Source organism: Diceros bicornis, chromosome 7 (genome assembly GCF_020826845.1).
Source record: "Diceros bicornis minor isolate mBicDic1 chromosome 7, mDicBic1.mat.cur, whole genome shotgun sequence".
Classification (NCBI taxonomy): Eukaryota; Metazoa; Chordata; class Mammalia; order Perissodactyla; family Rhinocerotidae; genus Diceros; species Diceros bicornis.
The window spans coordinates 48,749,775-48,773,556 of NC_080746.1; the positions used below are offsets into that span (position 1 = coordinate 48,749,775).

The 23,782-nt window shown below is 38.2% G+C and overlaps 1 protein-coding gene across 11 annotated transcripts in view; it reads left to right on the plus strand.

Moving 5' to 3' along the window:
- DLG2 (discs large MAGUK scaffold protein 2) overlaps positions 1–23,382 on the plus strand; it is a 1,867,373-nt gene extending 1,843,991 nt beyond the window's left edge. For 10 of the 11 annotated variants that reach the window (XM_058545485.1, XM_058545490.1, XM_058545494.1 and 7 more), the window contains 6 exons: positions 9,554–9,604; positions 10,609–10,710; positions 13,226–13,398; positions 15,504–15,613; positions 20,560–20,651; positions 22,590–23,382. In XM_058545485.1, the coding sequence (XP_058401468.1) occupies positions 9,554–9,604; positions 10,609–10,710; positions 13,226–13,398; positions 15,504–15,613; positions 20,560–20,651; positions 22,590–22,696 (635 nt within the window). In that variant the 3' untranslated portion in view covers positions 22,697–23,382. The remainder of the gene's footprint in view (positions 1–9,553; positions 9,605–10,608; positions 10,711–13,225; positions 13,399–15,503; positions 15,614–20,559; positions 20,652–22,589) is intronic. The other variant, XM_058545488.1, reaches the window with a different exon arrangement.
- The last annotated feature ends 400 nt before the right edge of the window (positions 23,383–23,782 follow it).

Consider the following 23,782-nt stretch of genomic DNA (forward strand, 5'->3'; position numbering starts at 1 on the left):
TAAACTTTAGCTAGAACATATTTTCAGTTTTTCTTTACCTACAAAATGGAAAAATTCTGTAATACAATATCTTGATGCTAAGAGAGATTGGTTGTTAAATAAAACACTGCATGGTTCTAAATTTCTCCATAATGTAGCTTCATTCTAAATTATTTTAAAAGTAAAAATCAAAAACAAACCAAAAAAAACCCTGTCATCCCCAATTCAAAGTGCTTAAGATAATCTTGTACATGAAGATACACCATTGTTGGGTGTGTGCCTAGGCTTTCTTTTCAGTAAGAGAAAACAAATTTGCACTGATTATCCATACTTCTTTCCCTAGTGCCCCATTGCACTTGTAAAATTATAGCTAAGTTAACAATGCAGTTCTGGTCATTACACCAACACAAAGAGAAACGCTTCATGTGAATTTAACCCATGGTTTTCTTTTCATTAGTTTCATGCTCTAAAACTAATCCATCCAGAATGTGTTAATTAACTCAATTGTGGAAATCCTTTCACAGTGTATACATGTATCAAATCATCACGTTGTACACTTAAATATATTACAATTTTATTTGTCAATTATACCTCAGTAAAGCCAAAAACAGAAAATTAATCTATCCAATTTGCAAGAGTCTATAATATCAAATACATGTAAAGCACTTTTTTACTGTTGTTAGAGAACGACGTTATATATTCTTTTCCTTTTCCTAAAAATATGCAACAGTTGTCACTTTTTAAAAAGCTGAAGTTATTGCTAATGAGCTTCAGAAATCAAATAGTCACATGTTCTTTATTTAATTAACCTGATATACAAAGAAGTTGATAAGTTGATGAATTTATCTTCTATGACTTTTTAATAAATAGTACAGATGAAAAGAAATAGTTTTGAAAATAAAAGCTCTAATTTTGGAACGTAACTGTTGTATTAGCTAAACTGTATTTTTATGAAAAAACAGTTTGAAATATCACTGTACTAGCAAGTCATTCAACATGAATTAAAAACATACTTTGTGCCAGGACTTGTGTTGGTATCAGACCATTTACCTCCTGACAGTTCCTCCAGCAGATCCCGACAGCTATCTAAGCAAGAATCTTAAAATGAAAACGAGCAAATATTGAACTGATTCATAAAACATTTTTCAGTGACTCATTTCTTCCTCCAAGATTTTCTACTCACTCTGAAGCAGGAAAGATCTTCAACAATCCCTTTCCATCCCTGAGAATTAGTTTGGGGAGTATTTAAATAGAAATAAAATTCAAAGGATTCCAGGGATCAACTGGCAATTTGAAACGCAATATTCCTGCAAAATGCATAAAGGCTAAAATAGAGAAACAAAAAGCCTGCAAGAAAACAGTGCCTACACACTAGGAGCTCCTCAATTTGTAGTCAAGAAACATCCAGCTGAGACATGTTGACCTTTGTACACAGATCTGGAAAATCAGACCTATATGAATGGGTCAGAGCATTTAAAAGAAAAGTGCTTAGATTGACATTATACATTTTTTGTAGTTAAAGATACTTTCCTGTTTACTAAAAAGAAGACACAGCAATTAAGTAGTAGTTTTCTGTAAAATGGAGATAAAGTTTTCATCTTCTTTATCTTATCTGAGTTTTCTTAACGCAGTCTTCTCCGCTGCCTTTTACTGGCCTTTTGCTCACATTTCTGGTAGCCTTGCATGAGTGTATTCCTTTAAGTTCTGGCTGCTCTCCAATGCTTGGTATCTCTTTAATTTGCTGTGCTGTTCTTGCAGAACATGTTTCTTCTAATGCCAGCGATAGCGAAAGTAGCTACCGTAAGTGATTGCTTTGGTTTGTGGTTCTTTTCTTTGCAATTGCTTCATTGCCTGTGGTGGTCATTTCAGATTTTTGCTGTTGTTTTTCAATTGCTGCCCTTTATCATCCTCATCCAAAGCAAATGGCTTGAAATAAAATCACCATTTGATGTGGAAAGATACAAAAGACACTAAGGCCATTGGTGAACTCTTATGTGATTGGTGCCATCAATGGCAGTCTTGCTAATAACAATTCCAACCTCACAGGGCTGTGGCCTGATGATGCAATTCTCCCAGAGAAGGTATGGGAAAAGTTCAGCCTGGTGGGTTTTGACATTCTGCCCCTCAAAATAATTTAAACTCCCCTCAGAAGCATTGAAAAGTCGCCATGGTTTTATTTTCCTTCTCATTTTGCCTTTTCCTTTCTGTTCCTGGCTCACCTTTACAAGAAAAATCTTTATAAATTACAGTGTTCCTTTTAAATCGAGCATGAACTTTTTATATCTCTTCTCTCCTACCTATATTTTAAGGTAGATATTATGGTATATCCAACTTTATATTTTTGATGGTTGAGAAGTGATGAAAAAATTTCATTCTCTAATGTTGAAGAAACTCACGGTTTTTTTTTTAAAGTGAACAAATCTTGGATCAGAAAGCTTAACTGAAAAGGTAGGTAACTACTTAAAAATTACTTCTGGTCTTTGTTTGGTCACCTCAAGCCATTTGCTTCGTGTATAAAAATATTCAGCAAACACCAAGCACATCCTTTTGATCCATCCTTGTGTTTCCTTACCACCTACTTACTGGTTTTTGGTGACTAACATAGGTACATATTATTACTGGGATCCTTACAATTTCTATAATATTTATTTATACTCCTTAGTGAAATGGGTTCCTCAAAGAGCAATTGCTGAGGATATTAGAAAACTGCAGGCCCAATACATACGACCCACAGCTACCAAGACAGAAATTGGTTCAGGTTTTTTTTTTCCCTTGAATACTGTATTAAGTGAAAACTGGAATAGTTTTTGTTTTTGCATTACAGCATGGTACTTTACAAAACCATGCCTGTTTTGAGGTGGAATGCCAAATAGTGTTCTTGGAGTATGATAAATTCAATTTGGATCTTAAGAAAGGCTTTGGAGAACCAGATTTGTGGAAAATAGAAAAAAGCACAAAAGAGGAAAGATGGCAGATGGAGGTAGGGGCCAGAGGAGAAAGATGAAACACACCACAAAATGAAATGAAAAAATTGTGTTGAGATACTCTTGACCAATCGAATAATATTAGAACCACCTAATTTTCTTCCTCAACAGAATGACAAATCTTATTGTGAAAGGAATTAAAGGGTTCTTCTCAATTGGATCCTTAACATTTTTACATTCTTCCTACTCTCATAATTTTATGATTAGCCCAAGTTGGGAAACATTTGCCTCTCTCCTCCTTCATTTGGTTTTAAAACAAAGAAACCAAGCCAAGAAGTGACCAAAGATTGTCTTCCTGATGCCTGAAGTGCCCTCAGTTTAGTATAAGGAAAAATATAACTCATTTGTTGGGTTTCATGGAGACCAATGGTCCTAGTTTCTTTGATGTTCCATTTTCAATTCTTAAGTGTTGTGCTTTCATCCTGTAGACACAGGTATAGAAAGGGAACAGACCATACCTCGTTCTTTCAATCCCTTTTATGGGAAGTACATATAAGAATTACCTTTTCCTTTGGGAAATATTTTTTAGAGTATTTTAGAGGCCTCTCTTTTCTCTTTCAGAGGTGAGGATTTTTTTTCCCCAAATCATTGTTATAAAAATTAGGCGAAGGCTTTCAGCTGCTTCACAAGTTTTTGGTAGTGATGCTCCAAAATGACATCAATAATTCTTTTCATTCTCAAATAGTAGGTGCACATAAATGTTTATTGAGTAAATAAAGGAAACACTTGCAAGCAGCTTGAATTATCTATGAGAAGAGAGTAGATGGAACTGGACTCTGGTATTACTTGAGCAAATGTGGAGTCTAATTATCTATATTGCTTTGGGTCTCATCTGAGGTTACAGAAGGTCAGCCACTCAGATTGCTTTCTTTACAAATGAACGGAAGTAAGAAAAGACTTTGTCATAGCTCACAGGAAAAAATGATATATCTTTCTCCCACATGGAGAAAAGGAATTACGAGAAGAATTACATGGGAATATTCATTTATTCATTCAGCTTCTACTCTCTGTCATGCTCTCCTCATAGGCACTGTGAGACGCAGTATGAATCTCAACCAACTCTGGAACTCAGCACACTTGTAGTGGGAGAGAGAGATCAATAAATAAAAAATGCACAAACTGTGGCAGTTTCTAGAATAAAAGTCTGGCCCAAGAATAGTGGGGCTTCAGAGATGATTCAAAGAGAAAGTGGCCTTTGAGCTCAGCTTTGGAAAGATGAGGCATTTGCCAGCTAGATAAGTTGAAGAAGAAACTTCCTGGAAGGGCAGTGGCATGACAAAAGGCACAGAGGCTTGGCACAGACATGGTTTCCAGAAAGTGCCATCTTTGAAATCAAAATAGGCTGTATTTTTCTATTTAATTCCCGGCATTTTTATAATCATGACTAACTTTTGTGTTTTGTCAATAGCAATATAAACAAATACAGAAAAGACCCTCTTTTCACTGATGTCCAGGTGTTATTTTTTACTCTTAGAACCATTTCACGTCTACTCTGGGGACAAAATGGCTAAAAAAATAGTCAGTGGTTAGAAACAAAGGCCAAGCCCACTGTGTTTCACAACTCCAGAGGGCACCATTCACACTGCGTCCTGGAGTTACATATTGTGTGAACCTTACTTGAAAGCCTCATATGTTTCCTGAGATACACACATACACACACACACACACACACACACACACAGATTTAAATGAACCTCAATTTCTAATAAATAGCTCAGACCTTTGCTGCACCATCTCAAGTACTATAGACTAATTATTTTTCAAGTCCAACTATATTGAGCATTAGCTAAAATGCGCTTTATTACAGTGCACGTTGTCTAATTATGCAAAATCCCACCTCAAAGCTATCTTAATTATGGGATAATTCCTGACTTCTCTCTGTCAACAAAATAGTAAAGTGCAGGCTTATATTTATGATTGTTTTATATCTTACCTTTCAATTGCCCTTGTATTGGGAGGCAATAAAGACCATGTAGGTATAATGGAGGCCTTGTAAACCTCTACAACTGAAGAGCTGCCTTCCTCAAAGCTCAGTAAGGCTCTTTGTGTTGTTATGGGTATGGGAAGCTGATGATTATCCTTCTAACACATTGGTGCCCATCAATCAAGTAAGATTTTCAAAGCAAAGATCTTAAAAAAATAATCTGACTGAAATTGAGGTGCTGAAATGGGGAGATCCAAGACTTTCCCACTGAAATCAGTCAAAATGATGCCCATATTCTCCTGTCTCAACTCTTTTCAACACTACCCTTATATTTCCTCTAGGTCTTTAGCCTTCACAAAGCAATTTTTCATTACATCTATTATCTCATTTGATTTCTGCAACAAAACTGTGAGATACATCTTATATTACTACTCTATTTTACAGGTGAGGAAGCTCATAGAGCTTCCTCATGTAGCTCAAGAGCTACATACCTTATTAATATGGTGGCACTCCAAGGCCAACCAAGACATTTTAATACTGAATCCTATACATTTTCACTCTTCCCCGTAGTTTGTAATCCAAGCCTTTTCAAATTTTATCTAGTACATTTCAACCATTCCATACCGTGTATCAAATTAATACAAGCAACATTTATATAGGATTAACTATGTACTAAGCTTAATTTTAAGAGCTCTATGTATATTAACTGATTTAATCTTTTGAACATCCCATGGAGACACTGAATCGCTAATTCACTATGTGACCTTGAAGAAATTAATCAATGTCTTTGAACCTCAGGTCTCTCCCATGTAAAATGAATAGCTTGGTTTAGAATAGAGATGGCAAGTAGATTTTAATCAAGATTCCAACTCTGGTAGATTCCAATTGGTAATAGGTGCCTGGACAGTTGTGTTGAAAAGTATTGAAGGCAAGATGAGGCTTAGCACTAATGCGGGCAATGATCAATTTGTGATGCCTGTCAAGGGCATGGAATGGGGGAGTGACAACATGTGCTACATATTTTCCATTTATGAACAACATGAATTATAAACCCCTTTTTAGCACTAATATTCAACGAATGGCTCTAAGAACCTAAGTTATTCTTAATAATCATCAAATGCAAGCACTAAACACCAAATTTAGAACATTGAGTGTTCTGCCACTGGTCTTCACTTCCCTCTTGTGTGTTTTCTAGTTTCCAAAATTCCTAAAAAACAGCAATTTGCTCTTCTCTATTATGAGAGCATATTAGGGTCTTACTCTGAATCCCTCTTATTGTGACTTGCTTCCAGTTTAAACACAAAGTGTTCCAGGGAGACTGTTACAAAGTCCTCTGCTAAGTGTCTAACAGCTGTGGACGTCCACACTCAGAGCTGTGCTGCTCATCCTTTCAGCCATGCAGTTGCCAAAACAAGACCAAGTAATATTTTATACCCTTGTGTCAGCTGTTATTTCTAAGTGCCAATACCTCCTGAGCAAAAATCAGAAAAACTACTAAGGATGACTATTTTATGGAGATGACACAGCAGCATTTTTTTTTTAAAGTTCGTGTTTGCAGATGGAGCACCTTCTGGCTTCTCAGTGACTCTGATCCAGGTTTAGCTCCTGTCTATCTGTGCCACCCATTCTTTGTTTCTTTGTAAGGTTGGCACCTACATCACAGCCCCCACAGAGAATTCTACATCTCTTACCTTTTTGAAACAATACAGCATACTCAACAAGGAATCGAAAAAGATGACTGCACACTTAAATCTTGACTCCAGAATAACTGAGGAAACAGGCCCATTAACATCTCTGGGCTTCAGCTTCTTCTTCTATAAAATGGGGTCGTCAGAGCACCTACCCCAAAGGAAATGGCTGTGAAAAATCAAAGCCAACGGCTATGAAAGCCCTTTATGGCCTGGAAATTATCTTTCCTTTATCGCCGTGACTTTTTTTTCCTCCCCCTCTTAGTCTCCTTCCCATTACCCGTAGAGCTTGTCTTTCTTGAACATGAAAGTGAAAATTGGTTTAAGGTGCTGAGTTCACAGCTATTATGTAATACCAGCCACATACTTCCCTGCAGGCTTCCTTACATAGTACCTGATTGACATAGGGTCTTTAGAATTGGGATGGGCCTTGACACAAGGGATGCTACCACTGCTGTCTGCCAGTCTTACTGCCCCGAACAAGAACCAGTACCTTTTGTAACTTAGAAAGTAAACCAAAAAGCAATGGATAAAGAAAGAACTACAGAACTCCCTAACCAAGTTAATCAAAGCTATGTTGCTTTGTCCTAGTTTTTTGAATCACAAATTATACATACTGACACCGAATATCTTATTTAAGGTTTGCCTTTAGAACGTCTCATCAGAATGACTTGCAAAGCCATTACAAAGAGATTCCTATGAAAACATGACATGTTATATTTATTTAGAGAAAACCACACTTCCCAAAATGAAAGCATAAAGACAGAAACACAAAGTAGAATCTATCTTTGGCCTCATTGCTCGTCCTGTTTCCTACCACTAAAATCAGAATGCAAATTCATTGACATCTTTCTTTATGTTAAGCACTGGGGACACGGTGGTAAATGAAACCCCGTCCTTGTCTTTATGGAGTTCCCAGTCTAGTGGAGAGGCATAAGTATCACCTGATGTTTAAAACCTTTGTTATCCCATGGTCAGGATTCTCCTCTCACATATTAATCTTTCTATGAAGATTTCCCTATAAAGTTACAGTCTAACATTGCAGTGTTAGTCTGCCATGCTTCTATCCCTAAAGCTATGCTTTTCCCCAACCATTTTTACACTTACCTTCTGAATGCCTATAACCTCTACATATCTCAGGCTTTCGATAACTGGGGGTTAGCAATCAGTCTCCTTCTTTTGTGTTTTGTTTTGTTTTAGCCTCTATAAATTTCAGTAGTTTAGCTTATGAAAATGGAATAATTTTTTTCCTGAATAAAAAAAATTGTGAATCTGACTCTTCATATACCAAATCCCTGCCTGGATGTGGAAATGTCCCCTAAACACTTCTGGTGCAGCTATGAGTAGATGCCACTTAGAAGGAACATCGAGGCCCATTCTCTGTGCCTTTAGGAAGTAGCTTGGCAGAGCAGTGCCATTCTGAGAGTGAGCCCCGCTTGAGGGTGAGTTAAGATGTGACTTAAGCCTGGATCCATTTCTCATGCTTGAAAAAATCAGACACCCCCAACCCCACCCCACTCCAGCTACCCAGTCTCCAGGGAAGACATCTGTACTTCACAGCTTTTTCCACATTTGCTTAATTTCCCAAAATTAGTTCTCATTAGCAAAACTGTCTGTGATGTTAACTCCTCTTATGAAATGAACTCACCTTGCCTGATTCTGTGGCTATTGAAGGAGGAGCACATGGCATTGACAGACTGAAAGTGTTTCAGGAGTGATGAGGAGATAAAGCAATGAGATTCATTGCCCTTTGGTTTCAGGAAAACTACCGCATATAATACTCCTCTATAGAACAACAGACAGGAAGTTCTCTTCAATAGCCCTGAACTGTTTCCCCACCAAAGGAAAGTCAGTCCTAGGCCTAAGGCAAATAAAAGAGTAGATCCTTCTGGTGAGTTTTTTTTTTTTTTTAAGGAAGTTTAGCCCTGAGCTAACATCTGTTGCCAATCCCCCTCTTTTTGCTGAGGAAGATTGGCCCTGGGCTAACATCCATGCCCATCTTCCTCTACTTTACATGGGACACCGCCACAGCATGGCTGACAAGCGGTACATAGGTCCATGCCAAGGATCTGAACCTGCAAACCACGGGCCACCTAAGCAGAGCACACGAACTTAACCACTACGGGCCGGCCCCCAAGAGTAGACCCTTCTGGGTTCGTGGCTGAATCAGGCTATCTCATGCCCAGTTCATCAAGTGAATAAAATAGATGACTAAAAAAATAATTGCATAAAACCAACTTACTTTCCATGGTTATTTGTCAACTTGAGGCCCCCATGAATCAGAAGGCTTGTAGCAAATGACATTGGAGGAGCTGACACTGTTAATACATTGTCTTCCTTAGTTCTCTACCCAAAGTTTCAAGGCTAGATTTAGCAGCAATTATAACCAGTGATTTAGGGTCCTCCTTAATTCTTTATCTTCTTGAATTGACTCAGCATTTTCCTGATGAATTATCATTAGAGCAGAATCTTCAGTGTCCTGTAGTATATACTGATGAAGATTTTGTATCACAAATGAAACAAGCAGACACTTGCTTTTGAACAGTGTGCTTCTTTGGGAAATAAAACAAAAGATGAAATAAAAGGTCCAGAAATTCTGATAATGTAGCAGCAAACTGCTGGATGGACCCTCCCCTTGAACTAAATGGTTTCCTTTTAAGTAATAATGCTTAGTGTAGGCCATGGTGCTCCATTTCTCAATGTCAGACAGAAAGCAGCCTCATAGGTCACTGCCCTGCTGAACTGCAGGTAGCTAGCCTCCAGTTGAGACTTAGAGTTATGACCATCAATAACCTGACAGTATAATAGTGCTAAAGAGTTTTATGAGGATGAAGAGATTTTTGGAATGGTTCAAGGAGAGAGAGCAAGGAAAATTAACTCTGAACTGTGTCTGTTTCCTGTGTTTCAGAGCAGGGCTTGTAGCTACGGTATATGACTGGTTGTTAGTCCACTGTAATTTTTCTTTCTTCTCTTCTCAGGAGGGCAAGAAGACTTCATTCTTTCTTATGAGCCTGTCACAAGGCAGGAAAGTAAGTTTCCCAGCGTGCACTGGTTCCTAACTTCCAGGCCACCACAGGTGACACCATTACAGAAGGGAAAGATTGAAGGACTAGAAAATAAACTCTACTTAATACTCAACTGTCCACAAACCAGACCCTGCTCTCTCTTTGGCTCTATCACCAATCAAACTTTTTCCCTTCCAAAGCATGAGCAATGACAGCTCCTAACAGGATGGAGCAGCCCTGGAGACAAGTGGTCCTTAATGGGAAGGAGCACATCCGAATCAGTCAAGAGCCCCACCTACAGGGCCAATGGATAAAATCTCCGGGGAGACTGACATCAGCTCAGTATTGAGAAGAGCTTTCTAGAAGACCTGTCCTATGATACAGGCCATCTGTGGGCTGCTCCAGGAGCCTGCGTTTCCTTTTCCAAGAGGCATTTATACAGAGGCTAATGGCTATTGACAAGGATATTGCAGAGAAAATTCAAGCATCAAATGAGGAGTTGTACCAAATGAACTTTAGAGTTTCTCCTAGCGCCATGATACAAAGGAATTAGGAAAACCCCAGCAGAGTATGGAGAGTATTTTGAGCTGAGGAAAAAAATTATAAAAACATAAAGTATCATTACCACTAACAATTACTTTGTAAAGTCATTGTCTAAACAATGGCCAAACAGCTGCTTTGGAATCTTTTTTCTCCCACTCAATTGACTAAATTCAGTAGTTGTTTTGACATTGTGTAGGCATAACCTAAGAGTAAGCAAAACCCCTCCAAATGTTTCTTTTCATTGACAGACACTGCAGTTGCTTTTCCCTGTTAGTAAATTCCAGAAAGTAGGCACAGCGAACATACTGAGTGTTAAACATCAACTTCCCTATGCAGGGCTGTCTGGGCAATTTATCTGATGAAATAATGCCCTCAGCGGTTCTTACTGTTTGGCAATTTCACCTTAAGAATCACCCTTGCAAGACAGTTTAGTAGTCATTTCCAAGTCTTTCTCCTCATCGGCAGCTTCCTTTCCCTCTCTGCAGTAAACTATACCCGGCCGGTGATTATCCTGGGCCCCATGAAGGATCGGATCAATGATGACTTGATATCTGAATTCCCTGACAAATTTGGCTCCTGTGTGCCGCGTAAGTATCATTTCTAGTTTCTCTAGAAAAAAGCTTAGCTCCTTGTGAGATGATAAAATGTAATTGTGTTCCTCTCACAGTCTCTCCAGTGATTCAAATACTATCAGTTACCTATTATCTGAGTATCTTATTTAATTTTCTCTGCTGACACTTTTCATCTGTGCTGCCATGTGTTGTATTTAGTAAGTATAGTGATGTTCTCAACCTGACTGTGGTCCCCTACAAGGTAGGATCAATCTTTTCTTTGTAACTTCCATAGCATTTAAAATAGCATAGGATTTAGGATAGACATCATGCTGTTCTTCTAGATTGATTGAAATGCCGCTGAAGCATCTTTTCCCATAGAATGAGAGAGATTAGAGGCAAAGCCATATATTAAAATCATCTCGGGATTATCTCAGGGTCATGCGTCAATCACAAAACAAAGTAGTCTTTCCCATAGGTTTTAACAGTCCTAGGTGTACAGAAGATGAAGATAAGAAGGTGTATAAAACTTAAATCTACCCTCCAGGCCGTGACAGACTTTAGTCTGCTTTCTTGTCATTATGGGCAATCATCAGAGCTTCTGATGTATCACTCTGAATATAGCCCTGTAAGATTCTACCCGCTCTATCTCCTCCCACCCCACCATACTTCCCACTCACCCTCTTCCATCTTTACTGCCTCTGTATCATAGCAAAATGCATAGGCACCTTCTGTGTGTGTAGACAAACTCACTAGGAAATTTTAATTTATCAGATAATTAAGGTCTTAAATCTGATCCCAACAAATATTTCTTTCTCACTCTACATTTCTAAAGATTTATGTTTTAAGTGTCTCTTACATTTCAGTACTGCAGATCTCACCTGGAATACGTAAGAATAGCAGGAATTGCATGTGTGCAATACATGGACACAAGGGAACTAGGATGCTTGCTGTATCTCATGAAACTGTCACCAGCAAGGGCTCTGGGAAGACATCTTGCCATAGCACATACCCTGAGAAAGACTCCAGATAACAACAACCAAGTCAAACCCTAGTCCGTTCATGGCAGCTTCCTGTTTGCTCCTCCACTTTTAAAAGAAAGAAAGCAGAAATGGTCCTTAAGCACTGTTTTCACTTTCCCCTCCACCTTGCCTACTCTTCTCTTAAATAATAGCCCTATTTTGTGATAATCGATACATGTTTATTGTACAAAACTTGGAAAATTCTAAAAAGAAAGTTAAACAAGAAAATAAAAAATATGCAGAATCCCACACTCAGCACCCAGAGATAACATCACTGTTAATATTTTTGTAGATTTCCATCTATTCTTTCTTTCTATGCAAGCATTTTTCTCTTGTGATTTGGTAGCATGGCTTAATGAGCGGTGTGTAGCTCCGCACCCAGGATCCGAACCTGTGAACCCCGGGCCTCCGAAGCAGAGCATGCAAACTTAACTACTACGCCACTTGGCTGGCCCCTACAATTTTTTTTGCTTAACATTATATAAAATTTTATAGAAATATTTTACCTGATTATTATGTCATAATCATTCCTCATTTATGAGTATTTTGGTTTTCTACTTTTCACTATTATGAATTATAATTAAAATATAATAGTAATTATGTTATAATTATTATTTATAGTATATAAATTAATATAATGAATATATTTAAGGATAAAACTTTATCTAAAGTTTTGATCAATTTTTAAGATAGAGTCTCAGAAAGAGAATATCTGAGTCAAAGATTAGAAATATTTTAACACTTTTCATTCATATTGATAGAGTATTTTCTCTTTTTCTTACCAAGAAGCTTAGCCACCTGTAACCGTGGTTAGAGTTGATGACATTTAGTTCCACCTTAACTGTATGATCTCATTTTACATCTTTTAAAATCTCAGAATATATTTATATTAATTATATGTCTATTTTTTTTCTCCTGGTTATACGACACATTTTCTTGCTTCTTTGCTAGTCCTAGCTATAATCTTTTATTGTGTGCTGGACATTGTAATTCCACATTTTTGAGAGTCTGGATTTTGATATCTTCCTTTATAGAATATTAAGTTTTTGTTCTGGCAGATAATAATTTACTGACAGATCAGCTTCTTCCAGTTGTGACTTGGTTTTAGACTTTGTGAAGATGGGTCTAGAGCAAGTCTAGAGTAACCTTCTAAAACGCAGCCTTCCTGAGATCTCAACCAGATGCTCAGTTCTGGCTAAAATCCAGCGTCTCCTAGCACTGTGATCTCTAGACCCTCCATTTGGAAATGGAAGTGGAGTGAATGTAGAGTTCCCCTCGTGTGTTTCTCTTCTCTCAAGAATCATAGCCCTGCACTATTTCTTGTCTGATGCCTGAAAATAGCTGTTCCATGTATTTTGTCTGGTTTTGCAGTTGTTTACAGTGAGAGGCTAAGACCAGCACCTGTTACTACGTGATGGACTATCATATTACATATTTTTATATATCTGTGTTGAGGATGTGATGAATAAAATAGGTATAAAGGAAATTTATAAGTGTACCTGAATTTCATTATTTTTTGTTTTATAAAGATACTACGAGGCCAAAGCGTGACTATGAGGTGGATGGCAGAGACTATCACTTTGTCATTTCCAGAGAACAAATGGAGAAAGATATCCAAGAGCACAAGTTTATAGAAGCCGGGCAGTACAATGACAACTTATATGGAACCAGTGTGCAGTCTGTGAGATTTGTAGCAGAAAGGGTATGTTTACCAACCTTCTTATACCTCCCCTGAGGAAGGTTCCCAGGTGGCAAACTGCATTTTTCAGTCATTACTCTTTCCTGATTGCAGTTGTAAATTTTGATTAAATATTCCTTTTAAGACCTCTAAGCAGACAATCACTTTAGAGCAGAGTCGTTAATCTTTGTTCTAATCTCAATAAAGTATGCTGACTGATGTGGGTGGGAGGGGGGGTGTGCTATAAACCTAAAGGCAATTAACAATTTGAAGTTTATGGAGAGTCACTTTGTCCTTAACTTACCTATCTTTGGACCCAGTAAACAACATTGAATTTATTAAGGAAGCTTAGTTACTTTGGGTTGTTTAGATCAGGATCCTCAATTTTTTTTGTGAGCAAGTGTTATGTTTTATCTCCCTAGAAACTTGAAATCCTCATGGTGGAGGGGTAGGTAGATGGAGGACCGCCTAGCCTGTTGCTGACAGAAATTCCAACTTAGAGGAGGGGTAGATGCTGTGATTGCCTTCCTGCTGATAATTTCAACAGCCTGGAAAAGAGAAGAATGTTCAAGAGAGAATAGGCTAGGAAGGCACTTGAGTGTGGCTTTAAGATCTGCTTATAGATCTTAATCTTAAAGAACCAATTTCATAGGAGAAAAAAGAGTTGAGAACCAATCATATTTGTTATATAATTAATATTTGTTGGGTTGATTTGATTTGGCATGACCTTTTTTCCTGCTTTTGATGTACTGGTTAAAACAAATTAAACAAGAAATTTTAATGTTTATCTAAGAATACAGTAAGAAGTTGTGTCTATTTTCCTCTCTCTCAAAAGTTAGGTTCTATGAACTCTATCATACTGTTTCTAATCAGTTTCCTGGATAATTACATCTCTTCTCCTCTTTGAAGGTGTAGATACAACCTTTGTTAACTTGAAATGTTCTGGCCAGTGGATAATCAAACAGCATTTAGACATTTTATATAGCTACAGCATTTCACAGATCAAATTTGGAATTTATTACTTGAGTGATAAAGGTTTGAACCATCTTAGTGTGTTTCTCCTATAGGAGCTCAAGGAGTCACTGGACTCTTCATTTTTGCATGGATATTATAGATGAATTTTTATCTTCTATTATTGATTTAGGACTGTTCCCATCTGTATAATATGCTTTTTCTCTTCTTGTGTAAAGTTCGTCTAACCTTAGGGTAATGAAGCCATTTCTCTCCAGGAGGTAGTATATGACGTGTGGCAAATGTATCTACTTTTCCAGAAATACTTTATAAAGCAACTCCTTGCTTTGAGCACTCATTGCAGTGGAAGCCAAGTTAAATGAGGTGTGCTATAATGTAATAGGGTTTTTATGTGTTAACAAACAAGAAACTTACATATACTGCGCAAGTCTCTCTCTCAGCATTTAAGATATAATATTTAAGGTAACTCTTATTGTGTCTGTCCTCCACTATACCAGACTGAACATATTGAGGGCAGGATACATATAAGCAGTCAGCAAATGTTTATGGAATTGTCTAAAGTCACATGATTACCATTCTTCCAGATTTAACGTTGGTCAGTGTGAGACGATGAGATATCTATTTATTACAACCAACAATTCTGCCAGCACTCAAGACTTGGGTTTGAGTCCACCTAGCACTGAGACTTTGGGCAAGTTAGTTAGTATTTCTAAGCCCTAATCTTCTCTTCTGTAAAATGCAGTTGGTAATACCTACCTCATAGGTAGGGAATTTCTTCTTGACAATGTGTTTGGTTATAGTTTATGAGAGCTTCATGAGAGTGGATCAGTCATATTACATATGGCTGCCTATCTTCTTTGTGCAAAGTATCAGGTATTTATTTAAGAAAATAAAGTTCACTGAGACAACACAAGTAAAATGTCTATCCCAGTGGCAGACACTTAGTAAAGGAGTAATAAATATGAGTTATTGCAAGCATTCAGTGATGACTTTGTATATCAGCTTTTACTTATGCTTTGCAATGATCCTTTTTCAACCTTTAGAAATGCAGTATCCCTTAATTTCCTCTAAAACGTGCTTACAATATTTTTTTTTTTTGGTTGGATTATGATCATTCTTTGTGGATTAACTCCATATTTTTCTTCTCTTTCTACCAGGGCAAACACTGTATACTTGATGTATCAGGAAATGCTATCAAGCGGTTACAAGTTGCCCAGCTCTATCCCATTGCCATCTTCATTAAGCCCAAGTCTCTGGAACCTCTCATGTAAGTGGAGGGCACTGGAGGCCCTCATCCAGCCCGTTCCATATGACACAGCAATTGTTAACAGCTCTTTGTCATAAATGCTTACAAATGGGAAGTGCCATTGCTGATTTTTTAAAGCATTCCCCTTTTTAAAAGATATATTAAACTTTTTTTGAACCACTAGAGACATAATGTCAGTAATTCCTTAAAATGTCCTCACTATGTTTCTTGACTTTTATTTTCATTTCACAAGTTGTTTTTTGTATGTATTATTGTTTTGTCTTGTTTTGTCATTTTGAAGGTAGGTTGGTTTGTTTTGTTTTGTTTTCCAAGTGATAGGAAGCAATCATCTTTGAATTGTCTTATTTCTGAGAACAGTTTCATCAGTAAGTATTTTTAAATGTGTGGGTTTTTACAGAGGGAGCAGACAATATTTTAGACTCTTTCCATTGGCATTTCACTTTGTTCTAGCATAGATTTCATATGTTCCTTAATTAAAACCTCATGTACATAGACCACTGTCCTTAATGGGAGTTTTCTTAGTGGCACGGCAGTAAAACATCTTTAACCTTAACCCATAGCTCTATACCTATTGGTGCCCATTTATGAGCAAGGGAAAAATGCATGAGTTGGACTTTTTATTTTTCAGAGGACTTGGAAAATATCTTCATTCAAAAATCAGTAAACAAATTGGGCAGAAATTCATGATTTGACTGTAAAATAACACATTTTCTGTGGCAATTTAATAGAAATTGTTGGCATTGGTTTGTAGACAACTCCCGTACAAAAGTGAGGCTGCAGTAGCCATAAAGGAGCAGAGCAAAGAGGCTAAGAGCAGGGGACTTGAAAATTGGGCAGGCTAGGTGTGGTTCTTTCCTTTGCCACTGATTAGTTATGTGACCTCCACAGCGTTCTTGACCTCTGTAAGATTTAGTTCCTCACCTCTCAATTAAGGTACATTAATAATATGTACCTTATAGAGCTAGTGTGAAGATTAAACCAGATCATGAATGTAAAGCTCTCTGTACGATCTTCAGCAAATGGTAAGCACTCACTAAATAGTAGCTATTATGACTATAAAAGATTTCAAGTTACCCTATTATAAAAAGAATAAAACTATTTTATCATTACAAAACACATAAACAGCACCTTTTCTAAGAGGTCACAAGAGATAATGTCAGTGCATCTGCTGCTTTGCTCAAATATGCCTCCACTGGGCCTCAAGACCTTGGAGCGTTTGACACGGTTCAGAAGTGAACCACAAAGTCCTGGAAAACAGGGTTTATGGAAAGACCAAAGACAATGAAATTACTTAATCGCAGAGGTGGAAGCAGTTACTTGCAGAGGGTGTCAACTAACCATTCTGCACCTTCTCTGAGGGTGAAAAATCGAAGCGAGCTGCAGTAGTTGGAATTGCAGTCTAAGAGAATTAAGTTAAATACATAGCTGATCTCTGGGAAAATTGCCAGAGATGTATCTTAAAAGCAGAATATATTCCCATAAATAAAAGATGGACAAAGGCTCTTACCAGCATGAAAAAATAAAATCAGGAGGTCACTGACAGTACCTTCAGCCCCGTGCATTTAGATATTAAATTATGATATAAAGAGCTTTGCCCATAGTTGGAAAATATGTGTTGATGATAAAATATGGAAAAATATGTGTTGATGATAAAATAACGGTTCTCAATAGTTTTATCCCCAATAGCCAGTATTCAATTTCTGCTCACATAGGATACTGTGTTGGGCATTGCACAAAGTGAATTAAGCAACCACAAATTTCATTATGTAAAAGTGATTTACAATCTTTGTAAAGAGCCTCATAAATATTATTAGTAATGCTAACAATAATAAGAAGGATAGAAAAATGGCCCTCACCTCGTGGGAACAACATCTTAAAGGCCTGCTTCAGAAATAGAAAAATAAGTTTTCACATCATAAACACGCAGTGGGCTGAATGGCTTCCCAAGGAAGTGAGGCCTGAGGGGGAAACAGCAGTTGCACATTTGATTCAGTGTGATATTGGGAGACATTCCCATCTGGTGCTCAGTGAGAGAAGGCCTACTTCCCTCCACAACTGTGAGATGACTTATTTAGTTTTGCCTTAGGACACTGTCACAGCTACTTATCACCAAGGAAGATTAAACATACCGAAGGCTGGATTCCACAATGAGGACAGTGAATCTGGCATAATGTGCTGCAGCCATGTTCATAGGTCTCAAGTGCAGTAATGGTGACTTTCAAACCAATGCAATTTTATTAGTAAATGCTGGATGTTTACTTTCCAGTTCACTCTTTTCTGAGGGTTTTACTTCCGAAGCAAAGCTGGAATAAATTGCCCATTTCCCAGGGAGGAGTGAATGCTAGGTCAGCTGGAACAAAAGCATGACAGCTGTCACATTTAGGCATTGATACATCATCACACACATTATGTCTCAAGTGCATCATCCACATCAAACCACAGAGCTTATTAGCACATACATAGCTGGCTCTTCAGAGGAGCATAAAATCAAGGTCATGTATGAAAGAGATGTTCTTTTTATATTGTGCTTCCATGTGACTTCTGTTCCCCGCCCCCACCCCGTGGCAATGAGACGCTTTCCTGTGTCTCTTGACCCTGCCACCTCCAATCTGCTTTTACCTTCTTGCTCCCATCATGGCCTTTGTTTACTTCTGTCTTCCAATGTATCATAATTATGTTTGTCTAGCTCTTCATTCATTCACTTATTCATTCAACAAATGAGTGTTGAGTCAGTCTCCACACCACATGCTGATGAACAAGCCATGGTCTCTGCCCTCAAAGAACTCACAGATTAGGCAAGGAGACAAAACAAGTTTGTATATTAGAGGATAGAGACTTAAATTCAGTCATTGCTACAATAAATGCAAAGGGAAATCAGAGAAGACAGACCAGCATGGACCAGGGAAGTCAAAGAAGATCCAAAGTTATGTGACTTCTTAAAATCTGCAGCAAAACAGATATTGTGAGAAGTACCCCTGGATCTAGCCCAGCATCTTCTGCATCCAAGAGTGACAGCCACTCCCAGCTTCTAGGGCTAGTGCTACTTGGGAGGAGAATCATAGATACCATCCTTTAGGGCAAGATGAGTTTATTTCAACAACAAGAAATTCCCACTTCTTTATATTGCAGCCATCAGCTTCACATCCAGAATCACGTTAATGTCTGACTTCAGTTTTTTATTTTTTTCGAATAAGCCTCTTTTGAAAGAAAGTCTTAGTATCATGGAAAGTCTGTTTGACTAAAAATAGGTTAAACAAAAACAAAAACTTTGACTTCTTGCATTCGGTTTCCTCTTTTACCTTAGGCAAGTCCCTTTACTACTTGAGGCCTCAGTTACTTGCTCTGAAAGAGGAATTGATTAAGACCACATGTTCCAGACCCAGATCTCTGGCTTCCTAAGTGGCATGCAAAGGCAGCAATGTTTCCAAAATTCTATATGCACATGTAATGCAGCCCAATGGACCAACCAAAATGTCTTTGCTGGATTTTTATCAGCCCAGTACAGTCACACTGGTATTCTTATGATGATCAGAGGCGATGCCTGCCAGTCTTTGATTAGTAATGTCTTTGATTAACAAAAATGAGAAGGTAAAATAGTTTTTATTTAATAAGTGCATTTTGTTTGGTAGATAAAAAATGTTAGCACCTAGAGGACGTGGGAGGATGAAGCTGCTGCTGGTTAGGAATCAGTAGATTAGGTTATTTTCCATTTCCCTCCCACCTCAATTTGTCCTTGAGACTAGGTTGGATTTAAATAATCTTGCAATGATTCAGCAGCATTTAATCATTAATGACACACCAATGGTTGACAGACTAACAGATAGAAGGGGATACAGAGTCTCAGGCATAATTCCTTTAAGCCCATTCTCCTATCAGAACAAAAATAACAAAGCAGGCATTGGAGCTTCTTTCTTACCAAGCTCCTCTATCCTGGTTCACTATTAGATATTACTTGCTTGCAGTCTATTTGAAAACACTTTATCCTGCGCTTTTGATTGCTACATTCTCTCTGTGTTCATTTTAATTCAAGCCTTCTTTAGCAGCTCCTTGAGATTCTATCTGATTATAAAAACAAGAAGTTCAGGGATCTTGTTGTTATAGACATGCCTCACCATTTGCAGAAGGCGAGCAGCGAGAGCGGCAGAATGCCTTTTAGGACTGAAAGATAAACACGCCTAAGGGGCCTGTCATATTTTCTATAACTCTTCGGAAGCACTTTCTATGTTTCTCCACGCCACATGTTTCCTGCTGCACACTGAACATGAGCAGCAGCCCTTGGGGAGGATGGGGGAATTGAGAAATCAAAGCCTTCTGCAAGGTCAGGACCTGAGAACAGTCAAGTCTTGTTCTCTCAGATGTAATGAGGTCCGAAATGCTGTGATGTACTTTCTCTTCTTTCCGCCTCTTCTCCTCCCTCCGACCACCCTGGGAAGATTTTGTTTAGTTTTACATCCCACATTTACGAGAGGTTGAGATAGACTAGAACGAAGTCCAAGGGCGGCCAGGAAGGTTGGGATTTGGAAATCATCTCCAATGAGAAAATAGATAAGGAAGCAGGGCAGTTTATTCTGAGGGAGTGGAAGCCTCCAGGGACATGTGAGCACTTGCTATAAAGACCCTAGTGCCTGCCGTGGAGGAAGGAAGTCTAGTCCCACTCTACAGGACTGCAGAGGACAGAACAGACACCAGTGACTGGAAACCATAGGAGACAGATTCTGCTTCAATCCAATGTGGGACCAAGAGACTCCCCTCCGGGATAGTGAGCTCCTGGGAAGGGGTCCTTATTGCTGAAATTATTCCAGCAGAGGAGTCTCAAATGAGGACTAGGAAGCTGCTGCTAAGATTACACTAGGCTTCCTGTAGGATTCATTGTTGCCATGCATTTTAATTTTTCATGATTTGGTATATTCCCTGTGTGTTCTAATACCAAGCCCTCATTTTTCCAGGGAGATGAATAAGCGTCTAACTGAGGAACAAGCCAAGAAAACCTATGATCGTGCAATTAAGCTAGAACAAGAATTTGGAGAATATTTTACAGGTAAGTTCACTTACCTTGTCCTGTGAGAAAGGAGATAAATTGTCTGACCAGAGAGGGCTCTGGGCCTGGTATACTTGGCCTTAAAACCTCCCTGCTGAGAATCCCTAATTTCCCTCTGCTTCACCCGTTTGATCCAGATCTCTGGTTCTCTCTTCTCTGGATTCAGCCACAGCCAGCTTCCAGGTTCCCATCAGCCCTATCCAAACCATGAATGACAGATGCCACCGAGCTATGTCCTGCTAATTAAGGAGATTTTAGGAATTGATACCTCATTGAACTATCTCCCTAATATCACCAGAAAACTTGAAAAAGAAACTTTTAGGGCCCAGAAGGCGCAATGTCCAAAGCAGTTACTCTTGAGAAGCAGTCTCAGGGCCTCTATTCTCTGCCTCAGTGACCTGTAGGTCTGTCTCTCCCTTGGCAGCACTTGAACAAGATGCTTGAAACACTTCCCTGTGTTTCAGTTAATTCCATGTCAAGTCTCAATGCAAAACTTTTTTTTTTCTTTTTAAATATTTCCTTGAAATCATGAAGTTTGAGGCATAAAAGAAGATTCTCTTGTCTTGGGTGTCCTAATTCTCTGTTGTTACATGCTTTCATGAAACACTGATCAAATCCAAAGAGTAAACAAACTTTGTAGAATTTGCCTTGCAACTGATGGTTTAAAAACAAGAACTTTCCTCCAGAATTATCTTATATGAAGTTAGATGTTTTATTTTTTATCTTATTCAAAATATGAGGGCCGGCGCCATGGCTTAGCGGTTAAGTGCATGCGCTCCGCTACTGGCGGCCAGGATTAGGATCCCGGGTGCGCACCAAAGTACCGCTTCTCCGGCCATGCTGAGGCCACGTCCCACATACAGCAACTAGAAGGATGTGCAGCTATGACATACAACTATCTACTGGGGCTTTGGGGGAAAAATAAATAAATAAAATTATAAAAAAAAGGAATATGAAAACGCCCATGGCTTAGCAGTTTGCAAATATGTTGAACTGGGTAATCTTAAATAAAATTTCTTTCAATAACAAAGATATGACTTATGTTTCATCCTAAAAGAACATCCAGGTAGGAACATCAAATCAAAACAATGTACATTTTGACCAATGGTTTATATTCAGGAATAAAATACAGTAATCAATATAATCTGAGGATTTTCTTGAAGATCTAAACCATGTTTCAGTAGCAATTTATTTTTAAGCTCTAGTGTCATATAGATAGTACTGAAGTGTTTTGGAAGGAGATAATAAAATGTACTTAAATCTACTTTAGTAGTGTTTTAGGTAATACACAATTTAGCAGTTTGTTTATATTTCCTCCTATTTATGTTTCTTAAATGTAGTTGCCATAAGGTATTCTCAATATGAGCAGCCCTGTATGGTAAAATCTCAATTTACCAGATTACTTGGAGAATGAATGAATGAATGAATGAATGAAGCCTTTCCTATTAAAGGCTTTGGGAGTTGAGGAGGTTAACTAAAGTTTGTTCCAAAACCTTTATTATTTCCTCTGTGTCTAAAATATCTGAATTTCTACCCCTGACAAAGAAAGTACAGCACAGAGATTATAAAGCCAGCTTTCTTTGACAAACAGGGAGCTCTCAATGTGAAAATTGATCAGTGCCAAGATAGCTCAGTGCCTGGCCCAGAGTAGACACCCATAAAATTTAAATAAATGGATGATTCATTGTCCAGAACTACAGACAGATGTATAGAAAGTAGAAAGACAGGTGCATTTATTATAGATCCAGGACATGCCTCAAAAGCATTTTTTTAAATCATTGATGTGACCTTACTTAAGTGAATTTTCTGCTTTTTCTTACTTAAGCTTTCTGATGAGTTTGGCTGTCATTGACTTGAGCTTCTGCTGTGCGGTTGACGGTCGTTCTTCACTCCCGGGAATGATTCCTAACTCCCTCCCGTGTGTTTGGTTTGTTCTAGCTATCGTCCAAGGAGACACCTTAGAAGATATCTACAACCAATGCAAGCTTGTTATTGAAGAGCAATCTGGGCCTTTCATCTGGATTCCCTCAAAGGAAAAGTTATAAATTAGCTACTGCACCTCCAACAACGACAGAAGATCATTTAGAAGAACAAAATATATATAATATACTACTTGGAGGCTTTTATGTTTTTGTTGCATTTATGTTTTTGCAGTCAATGTGAATTCTTATGAATGTACAACACAAACTGTGTGAAGCTATGAAGGAAACGGAGGGGCCAAAGGGTGGGATAGCAGAGACGTTGCAGTATGCAGGAAGGGTTTGGTTCGCTCAAAGTGCCAGGTGTAGGATGAACCTCTGATGGGCTTTCTGCCCAAGAGATGGGCAGCCTCCTCACCCCAGCAGATGTCCAGAGCTGATTTAACTGCTGAGCACTCTGTGTTTTTTTGCTTTAAAGAAAAGTTGCCAGCACTTGAACTTCACCAACCTTCCCATTACCCACATCTGTAATTGGTACACTTCGAATTTTATAACTATGCACATCCTTTGATTTCTTAACAAGCAAAAGAAAGAAAGAAAGAAAAAAGAAAGGAGTCCCTTTGGAGACGGCATAGTATCAGGGAAGGATAAGTGTGTAGTTTCTTTCACTGGCATCTGCAAAGACGGGCATTTCATAAAATTCGCAAGTGTACGGAGGACTGACCTCACTGAGGAGGGGATTCCACCTGGGGTTAGCTTTATGATTGTTTGTTGTCTATTTTGCCATTTATAAACTGAAAGAAGGCACTAAAGATGAGAATAATTTATACAATAAAATATATTAAATGTATAGAAATGAATTTCTATAGGTTAAAAGTTTTGTGAAATATTTTGTAAAGACTAATTAATTGAAAGACTAAATGTATGCACTATCAGCAGCAGATGATCAAATTCAAGAACTGAAAGTTGCACTCTCCCTTTTGTTGCCAATAATCCATTAAGAGCATCTGAGTTCCTTCCAAAGTCTGACGAAGACTTCTCCTTCACTTACCTCCCGTGGTCTCCCTTCCATATTAGTGATACACTCTCACGGAGCACATCCCTTAATGAGTTGCCCTCATGGGTATTTTTGGAAGACATTTGATTAATGCGTTTTTAGCTGATGGCTTTCAGAGACAAACTCATGCAAATGATCTAAAGGCAAGTTTTTGC